This window comes from Vigna umbellata, chromosome 11 (assembly GCF_029865625.1).
Source record: "Vigna umbellata cultivar VRB3 chromosome 11, Vumbellata_1.0, whole genome shotgun sequence".
Classification (NCBI taxonomy): Eukaryota; Viridiplantae; Streptophyta; class Magnoliopsida; order Fabales; family Fabaceae; genus Vigna; species Vigna umbellata.
The window spans coordinates 30,112,210-30,123,235 of NC_142175.1; the positions used below are offsets into that span (position 1 = coordinate 30,112,210).

At 28.7% G+C, this 11,026-nt stretch overlaps 1 protein-coding gene across 1 annotated transcript; it reads right to left on the minus strand.

Moving 5' to 3' along the window:
• Positions 1-4,800: 4,800 nt before the first annotated feature.
• Positions 4,801-7,136, minus strand: LOC148191495 (jasmonate ZIM domain-containing protein 1-like). Its single transcript, XM_088101478.1, has 5 exons — positions 6,763-7,136; positions 6,395-6,518; positions 5,584-5,831; positions 5,429-5,486; positions 4,801-5,179 (listed from the first exon to the last, which is right to left on the minus strand). The coding sequence occupies exons 1-5, from the start codon at positions 6,923-6,925 to the stop codon at positions 5,071-5,073; spliced, it is 702 nt and encodes a 233-aa protein (XP_087957604.1). The 5' UTR covers positions 6,926-7,136; the 3' UTR covers positions 4,801-5,070.
• Between the last annotated feature and the right edge of the window lie 3,890 nt (positions 7,137-11,026).

Here is an 11,026-nt window from a genome sequence, read left to right on the forward strand (position 1 = left end):
CATTATGTTTTCTCTGTCACTAGTGACGACACTTTATTCCGACGAACCCACCTTTTGAATGTTAGTTTTCATTTTCGTTTTGAAGAACTTATTTGTTGAACTTGTTTATTGTTGTTGTTTGATTGAACTTGTTTGTTGTTGGTTATTGTTGTTTGTTGTTGATACTACACTACACGTTCATAGTTCTTGCTTTATAAAATACCAAAAACTGAATTTTTTAATGTTTTCAGGTCTCGTAGAGTTGTAAAAAAGATCACAATTAATTAAAAAAACAAAAAAATTGATTAACGTTGTATATTGACAAAATTCGACGTTAATTTAATGTCGAATTGTTCATAGTTCTTGCTTTATAAAATACCAAAAACTAAAAAAAAATTATGCTTTTCAGGTCTCGTAGAGTTGTAAAAAAGACCACAATTAATTAAAAAAAAAACAAAAAAAAAATTGATTAACATTGTATATTGACAAAATTCGATGTTAATTTAATGTCGAATTTTTTAAATTCGATGTCAATTTAACGTCTCTTGATATCACGTCGTTCGAGAATACATAGTTAAAAGTCCAAAATATCCGACGTTGTACGCGATTTTTGTATTAGTGAACATATACATGTTAAATGTTTTTTCGATTCCAATCATTGTAATAAACAGCTTGTATATATATATTTCAATTTTAAGACATACAAATGTAATGATTTACAATATAACGAAAGAGTAATTGAAATTTTCATATTATTTAATTAAAATTATTTTATTTATTTAATGTAATACAATACATTAAAATCTATTTTCTTTTATACAATTTGTATAAACTTAAAAAATGCTATTTTAAAATTAATAATAGTTTAAAAATAACAAAACTTTATTATTTTAATATTAGAAGATTAATTAGTATAAATAAATATTTTTATGAACTTCTTTCATTATTATAAAACATACAATTTTTATATAAATCATTTTTCTAAAATTTTTTGATTTCTTTATAGGAGTCCTCTTTGTTCATTTGTTTGAAAATAAAAGCCTTGACTTGTTCAAGAATGACGGATTAAAATCTCTAATAAAGTAAGTTGATATTTTACCGATTTCTCTAGGGTCAAATATTTTTTTGTTGTATGTGAGCCTTTTTTCACTTGCATATGTTCATTTGGTCTTTTATGAGAGTATATGTTGATCATTAGTCATGATGGTATGTCATAATCATTCTTGTAATGTTTTTATGTGTAGATAAAACATCATGTGAAGTTTGAGACATTTTGGTATTTTTAAAGTCGGGTAAGGGAAGATAATGAAACTGTTTTTAAGTTATATATATGTTGAAGTTACTAATTGTATCACTGTACTATGATTTTCCTAAATGGTTGAGTGTATGGTGAATTTTACTTGATAAATTGGGGTTAAATCCTCAAATTGCATGATTAGGTTGTATAATGAAATTTGATAATATTGTTTATATGGTATTGCAAATGTGATTATTTGAGCCTATGAATGTGGTATAATAATTTGTATTTGGTGTATTTTGAACTTTATACGTGGTATAGGTTGAATCGGTAGCATAAAATAGCATAAATCTACGGAACTATGTAGACTCTCTAGGCGCGAAACTGTGTCGTAGGGCAAAGCTAATGCCAGAGAGTCATTGACTTGGCAATTGTTGGGCGTGGATATTCTTGCTAAGCGACTCCAAAGTCACTGACTTGGTTGTCGTTGAACATGACAACTCTTCGTTGGAAAAATTATGAGTTATTTAATCTCTATGAGTTCTAATGCTTGTGTCACTAGGCAAGATGTCTAATCGCTAGACAATATATCCAGTCGTTGGGTGAGTATGCTTTCAAGCATTACTTGCTGAGCTAGTGGATAATCTCACTAAGGTGGATAATCTCACTAAGCTGGATTAATAGGGGGTTTAAATCTTCCATGTTTAATGATTTGTATGTTTAATATGATCTTATAAGTTATTAAGGATGATTGGTATTTATCTGAGGAGGATTAGGATTTGGTTTTGTTAATGTACGCATTGATGTGAGAGTTTAGATATTGGAGGTTATCTTGTCGCTCCAATAATCATTCAAGCTCGGGTATAGAAAAATGTGGTATGTGGTGAGAGTGCAAGAGGTTTAGGAGATTTATCTTGGCCAAATAGGTTAATGGACCAACCTTGTGTGGTAGAGCGAAATTTATTGACAATGATTGTGTAGAGCAATAGAAATTACCACAAGTGCACTTGATATTTCACATCAATGCTTGTATCGGATAATTGAGTCTTGCTTAAGTCATTGTATATGGTATGCTTGTCTTTACCAATGATTTGTATGATTGACTATGTATGTGAGATTAATTTTATTTTCATTGTATAAAAATTCTTGTGCACATTAGCTTATCATTCCTATATGTTTTTTTGTTTATTTTATTATTTTCTAATGATCATCTCATTCATGTTAGCATGTGAAAGTGCATGTATAGAGATACCTCTTTGTTGTTGAGATGTTACCTATATGGATGGTTGAACAATATTATATGATGTTAGGTATATTTTTATAATAAAATTATAATATAATAGCTTCATATATATTAAAGCTACTGTAGGGGATATAGAGAGAATATCAGAGTCAGAGAGATGAAAGAGAAATGATTAATAGGAATGAGGGATGAGAGAGAGGTGAGTAAGTGTTTGAGGATTTCTTAATTTTTTAATTATAAGAGTATTTTTGTTATCTAAAATTCGATACATCTTGCTAAAATGTACCAACTAAACAAAACTACATAGATATCTTGACAAACCCTATATATATATATATATATATATATAACGTCTCAATTTTTTTTAATTAAAACGGAATTAAATCTTTTACTCGTTACCCTTACAATTTCTGGAGTAATTCTGAAGTACGGTAAAAGATACCGTAATTTACGGATTAAAAATCTTAAGATTAATTAATAAGGAAAAAAAAAATCATGTGATGCTTGCTCTCAGTATTACTTTTATTTTCTTTCTCTGTATTTCTTTCTTTCACATCTAATGCTAAGGTGCCACCAAAAAGAAAAGTCCAATGCAAAAGATAACATTATTAAAATAAAAAAGACGTGAAATTGAATAATAAATTAGCATAACATAAGAGTGTTTAGCGTTTGAAAGCAGTATGAAAGAGTGTGAAATAAGATGCTATGTGGTCAAACGTGGACGCTTGTGAATGTTTCTTTCTCAAAAGCTAATAAAATATTCATTTTTAATAATTTCGTATTGTACGGAATTATTTCGATTTATTCCTGTGCCTACACACTGTATTTTTAGTTTGACTCTTAGGTCATAATTGTAGCAGTACCCAAGACAATTATAAAATCCTAGCATTAATAGCTAATTAATTAAAAGTACTGAAGTCTCTAATATATTAAAAATAAAGTTAATTTCCAGTATATAATAAATTAAAAGTTCATTTGCATCGTTCCTTCTGAATAATAAATTATGTCGAAGTGAATACAACCTAGAAATTCTTGTTAATTAAGTTTATTATTTCATTTATTCTGGTTAATATTTAGTCTCATATTTGAAAAAATCAATTTATAACATATAAATAAATATAAACCTTACATTACTTATAAGATTAAACTAAACCTAAAATTCCTTTAATAATAATACAATGCATAAAAACAATTCTATATATCATCTTAATGACTTTATAATTACCGGCTGATTTTTCTGACAAAAGCACAAAAGTAGTGTAATTTTCTTTTCAAATTTACCAAAACGATGAAGATTTAAAAAATATTTACCAAAATGATGAAGATTTAAAAAATATTTACAAGAAAAGACAATTTGGGTCAATTTTGTATAACTTCGTTCTGAAAAGTGATGGCAACTTGGTACAACCTCTATGTGTCGTAAAACTTGTTATAATTTGAAATTGTATCGACTTAATACAATTTCAGTATATTATAATATAAACTAAAATCATATAAATTTAGTATGAATTCAATGTAATTTTTTTAAAATTTTAATTAAAGTTATATCAATTTAATAATTCAAATTCGTCTTAACACGACTTTCTTAAAATGATACCAAAATTACACGAGTTTTTCATTCTTAAAATTGTACATTTTGATAATTTTAAGAACAAAATTGCATCATGCTTTTGTCCGATTTTTCCTTTACGGAGGAGAGAGACCAACAATGATATTTTACATTACATGGATCTAAAATATCTATTCACTGTGATGATAACAAATCTAAAATATCTATTGTAAATTATTTTACAAAACTTCAAAATAAGGTGTACTTAGAAAAAAAATTGAAAGAAAAAAAAGTAGAGATGTAAAATAGGAGAATAAACAACAATTTTTTGGGTGAGGTACCTAAAAATAGTATATATGATAGAAGCTTGGTCCCTAAGAGGATAGGCATATGGGGAAAAGGTTCGTGTGTTAGTGCTATTCCTCATTCCAACCATAATACCGACAAACACAACACAACCACTTGCATTTTTCTTAGTCGGTGTCTATCCGCATTTTTCACGTTGCATCATTGTCTCACGCAACTCGTTTTTTCTTATTATTACCATCCATCACTTCATACCAGAAATTGCTTTTGAACAGTGAAAACCATGTACACTAAAATAATAATAAAAATAAAAATGTTTTTTTTTCAAACTCCGACCATGGAGTTTATAAATTTGGCCCGTGAGTCACGATGAATTATGATAATAATAATCTTTTAAATAAATCAAAAAATAGAGACAGAATGAAAAAATCAAGATTTTTACCCGTAGGATACAACCACACATGAAATTATGCAGACAGGGTCAGGTGTAGAAGCGACTTTGTAATCATCGAAAGTTATCAAAATCATGCATTCAGTAGTAACTTTAAACATTCTTAAGCTAATCAATCTAAAATTTATCTCTGGTTTGGTCCACAGAAGAGGACCTAGGTGATTAAATAATATAATAATAATACATACAAATATATATAATATTATATGATAAATTCGTATGAAGGCCTCAGCAATCTTTGATGTAGTTAGGTGCTTTTGGTTGACCAGAGCCTGTATATCCTAAGTTCGTGATGAAGTAAACATCTACAAGTTAAGGTCAAACTGTTTAGAAGACTGATCTTCAGGATCACCACCTGAACTGCTTCCCTCTGGTTTCTGATTGTTCACTTGATAAGGCCCTCTCGCATTAACCCTGCAAAGTTTCAACATTCAATCATTATTATTAACACAAAAACCTTCAAAAAAAATTACCCAAATGAATAAAGGGCCATGCCCAGAATTCACCAGTTTTATACTAATTTTCAACTAATCACCTCCAAAATAAGTTCTTTTGGTTTTGAAATCATAACTTCATACTTTTTCACTTCTTTAACCAATATCATAAGGCACAGATCAGCATTTTCAATGATTAAAAGTAGGAAACAGAAAACAGCTAAATTACCTTTCTTTTCTTTTCTCAAGAAATTTTAGAAGTGAAGCTCTTCTTGGATACCTCATATCTGTTTAGACAAAAGAAGTTGAAGCTAGAATTAGTGTCTGAACTTTGAACATGCGTTAGAGGTTCCTTTGTTCACATGACAGATGGGGGACACTGACCTGAACCGACCCCTTGGCTTCCTGGCTTAGGGGCTTCTGAGGTGTTTGTCTGAGGCACTTTGGTCTCAGCCAATTCTTTGGTGGTAACCGGAGCACTCGGTGGAGTTTCTTCGCCGCCGGAACTGTCCAACGCCAGCTTGGTGGCCAACTCCATCACCTCTGTTGCCTTCTCCGGAGGAAAAGCATCGAATACCAACATTTTTCCAGCATAGAATATTGTCATTTGAGGAGATTCAGGAACCGCTGATCTACAGTACGAGAATCATAATAGGAACTTTATCAGTACATGAACCTGAACAAATTTAGCAGATGTGATGAAGTAATCATGATGTAACACACACATGCCCATAAATTAAACGGATCTAGTACAATTGGGGATAAAGACTTCAATTTTCAGCCGCATGATTCTAGTCACAAGCTAATGGTCCAAAAACTTCAAGCTGCATACACTTGTTTTTCATAAAAAGCACATATTCTGCATGACAGAGATCGTCATCACCTAGAGATGATTTAGATCCTCACAAATATTGGTTCATTTATTCTTGCATACCCTTCAAGATATAAAAGGCATCACCAAACCAAGCGCATGATGTCTCCTACAATTTTCTGTGTGAATACTTGGTGGAAGCATGGGTATACAGGTAATTTCACAAGGCTCAAACTCTTGGGGTCATTTTTTAATTTTTGAACATTCCCTAAACTATTTCCCAGAAAATAAAAACAAAAATAAACCCACTTTTTCATCCCAATCCATCCCTTATGGCGTAGAATTCCGAAAAAAAATGAACAGAACAAAAATTGCAGCACACACCTAAGATTAGGCTTCTTAATGCAGGGGTTTTCCACAAGCTGGGGAAGAAAATCCATGGCAGAAGCGCTTAGTTTCAAAGCCCCATCTGAGTTTTGCAGGCTGCCAAACAAATCCTTCGTACTAGCTGGAATTTCCAAATCCAAAAAACAACACCCCCATCAGCAATTCTCATCACAAGCAATTTCACACACTTTCTACCTATTTCCACGCAATTAAGCTAAATATTTTCCCAAACCAAACCATCAATTGTGACAGAGAAGCTACTCAACAAAAATTGGATGGGAAACACACCAGGTGATAAAATCTTACAGACCCAGGCTAAGAACAGTAGTAACAAAACAGGATTCCGTGAGGAAGAAAGATTATACCTTTAGGTTCCATTTTCCCACCCATTCCAAGGGTGGAATCACCAGAAGCTCGTTTCTCCTTCAAGAACTGGCTCAAGAGACTGCAAGTCTGAGAAAAAGAGGATTTTTCCGGCGCCTTGCCAAACCTCCGGCCTTCCGACACTGTGTTGGGGAAACTTGACATTTTGAAGAGATGACCAACAAGAAATTTTCACAAGAAAAGCTGTGAAAGTGGATGAATGTTTGTAAAGGTGATCTCTTTTGGGTGGTGGAGGATCCTTGTTCAGTTCGTAGTCGAAAGGAAGAGGTTTGAGAAGGGGAATATGGACGGGGTTGGCAGTTTTCCAAGCATGTTCCTTGAATCTGCTATGGTCTGAGAAAGAGGGTGAGACCATGTGGTCTTTATCTTCCTAATTATTTTTTTTAATTTTCAAAATTCATATTTATAATAATAATAATAATCGTCATGATAATTTAAATTTTTTTGTTTGAAGCACGTGTTTTTAGTGGGGGAAAAGCACGAATTTGTTCAGACTATTTAACTCTGTCTTTGCTTTAAACTAAGTGGTTTGTGAAAAGTCTATTCTAACCTAAGAGAGAGAAAAAAAAGTATTCTAGGGTCGTCTGTAGCACTTTTCCATCACATTCTCTGGTATAGTTTCTAGTATAATAATATGATTATTTATCTTTTTTAAATTAAAAGGATTTGGTTTTTATATTTAAGACTATCATTCATTTGAATTTTGCATAATTTTTTAATGAATTCGATCAATATTTTTTTAAATAAAATCAATTTAACTTTTATTAATGTAATTTTTTTAAATCCGCTACTTATCTATATATAACACAAATCGAAATATATATATATATATATATATATATATATATATATATATGTATATATATATATATTATTGATTAAATCAGATTAAAAATAAATATTTTTTTAAAAGCGTGAAAATATTTCTTTATTAATATTTTTCAAAAAATAATATAAATAATATTAATGAGTTATATTTCCAAAGTTTTTATTCTCAATTATTTTTGCAATTTAATTTATTGGATAAATGATGTGATTTTTTTATCTAATACATTTATAATAAAAATATTACTTACTTTGTATTTATCTTTTACAAAATTCAAATTTGTTATTTAAAAATTTGATAAAATTTAAATAATTGTTCCCTAAAAAACCCAACCTAACAAAGTGTTGTCCATATGAGTCATTAAAAGTATCATTAAGTTTATTTATGATCTTGATTTCATTAGTACTGTTAGATCTGCTATGAGTAATTACATTATAACTAAAAAAATTTCAAGTCAAATATTGCATTTATAATTTAGTATTTGTTTCTAACAGTATGTACCAAGATTTAGTTAACTTAGAATGGAATAATGTTACTAATAAGAAAAATGAGAAAGTTGCAAAGATATGAAACATCATAATTGCTAAATTGTTTAGGTTGTAAAGAAGGTAATAGGTTATCCATGATGAATACTATGAAATTTAATGCAATGCTAAATTCAAAATTAATTAGTGTCGAAAGATATACACTAATATATGGAATAGATTACATATTTTTTCCAATAGCAAAAATTAATATAGTTGAAGTATTTTTGATTTTATACGTGTACAAAAGCTTAATTATACAAGAATTTATATGAAAAATATATTTTTGCATATTTTAATACATCTTCACTCAATAACTTGAAACATATAAGACAAAATCATAATAAAGTTTTGTTTCGGTGGAGATTTTGTGGAACCGAGACATTAACTTTTTTAACGTGGTTTTCCTTCTTCTGAATCTATTGCTCCACTCAAGTAAGTTAAACGTGTCTTGGAAGATCTTCTACTCACAATAGAATATTCAGTAAATTGTTATAACTGTTGAGTATTTGGACGCAATGAAGAGTGCATATAATGTGAGTAGAATGTGAATGGAACCTACCTAACTGTTGGTCATGACCCTGTATTTATAAGTTATCTCATGGACCCTGAAATGACAAAAGTTCAATAAAATATAAACAGACTTCTCTTAAACTCTGGTTGGTTGCTCATAAACCGCCTATCAAGATCTTTAATCAGATATCTTTGATTATTTTGTCATTCGTTGGACATTGGACTCAATAATAATATAAGCATTGAGCCAATTGTGGCCCAACTTTAATGGAACAGTTTGTCCTGATCGGCCACAATGATGCCCGAACAGTGCTGAGTGTATACCGTTCGATCTCTATTAGGTATAACACATAGTTGACGAACGCTGCTATAATAGATAAATCAATGGTAGATGCTAACCATTCAGCCTAAATATCATATTATGAAGTTTTAAGTTTTAAAACGTACAATGCCATAATAATATATAAAACTCAATCACATATCAACACATAAAATCTCTGTAACAAAGGAATATAGATTAAAAACAAACTAATTAGACAGAACATATTTACAAATCTTATCATCAATTATACTTCAATTCAAAACATATAAGCAACATTTTATTATATTATTTTAATCTTATAGCATTTATTTTAATTTTATATGTAGTGGAAGCTCGTCATGAATTGACTTCCAATTAATTATCACGAATTAACTTCCAATTAGTTACTTGAAGATAGTATTTCATTTTCAATAATTTTTTTATATTATTATTTCAAAGTCATTTATATAATATTGTTATGATTAATTACTAAATTTGAAATATTGTCCATTTAAAAGCTTTCATCACGGTTTAGAATTTAAAAGATGACTAAAAGAATTGAAAAAGAAAAATATATTTGAATTAGACTTGATATCGACTCTCACAAGATATAAAAATATTATACGTGTCACAACAAGCTGTAGTCTAAGAAGAGCGATAATTCGTCTTCAAAACCACTTTTTCATTCTTTTCTTTTCGGTTTAGGAATAAAAGAAAGGATTTTAATTTCCCGGACAATGAGAATTTATTTTTTAAACCTAATTTTTGTCTCCACAAACAACATTTTTTAAAAATAAAATCATAAATTTGGAGTTAAAAAAAACAATAATTTAAGAGTAATATTTGACGTCTTAATGTAAATTTAAAAAGGTATGAATCGATTAAATGTATTATAAATAGATTATTTCTTGTCAGTTTCTTAAGTTCAACAAAATAAAATCAACTATTTAAGTTTTAAACGATTAAACCATATTAAACGGATATTTAAAAAATAAATTGTTTACTTAAGTATACGTTAAGTGTAACATAGTAGTAGCTCCTTCAATCAAACTTATAGCATTTGGAAATTTACTATTCTGTTATGCATTCTCTAAGATATTATTAGAATTGACACATTAGAGAATAATTATAAAATTGGTTCATATAGAAGAAGTAGTGATGAAATTGATTAAAAATGTCTCATTTTTTTTTAATGAGACTTGTGATTTTATAATTTAATCTTGGTCTTTTAATAATTGATTTTCTCGATTAATAATTATTTATAAGTCTCGTAAAATGTGAATATATAAATGCATTGAAAAAAGATGGATAAAATTCAACTTACACGGAACGCCTCCCACTTCGTAATATCCTATTATCTAGAGACTTCGATCATCTGCGATTAAAACGTGACTAATATTTTAGGTTTAATAATGATTACTTTAGCATAATGGAAGAGGAATAGGAAATATTAGTTTGTTAAACTGAAGCATTTAATTATATTGATATATAATTATTTGTGCGACGAATAAGTTACGAGTCAATATCAAACGTAATTTAAATAATTTTTTTTTAAAATTATTTGTTTTAAAGACGAAAGTTTTGTTATAATTTTATTTTTTACAATAATTTTGGTGGCTGAAATAAAGAAAGAGTATTTAAATTACGCATAGTGAAACAGTTAAATATTGAGTATTGGGTATAATAGTAACAAAATCTATTATAAAAGAATAACTAATACATGTGAACCATCATTTTAAATTAATAATTTGTGATAAGAACAGTAAAACTAAACTAAAAGAGTGATTAGACATTTTTTGTTTTTTGTTTGGCTTTTCACTCTCCTTCAATTTAAACAAAATAAAAGTAAGAACTAAAATTTAATTTCTACTTATAAAAAATATGAAATTACCAGTAAAATAAATGGATAAGATAAAAGAAAGATTAATGGAGCGTTCGTTATTTTGTTTTTTTTTTTCTCTGTTTAAAATTGTGAATGCTATTATTAAATTAAAATTTCAATGAATTTTTCAATTTACAGATATTAATATGCAGAAATACATTTTTTAAGTTCAATAATAGTTTTATACTCTTGATTAGTT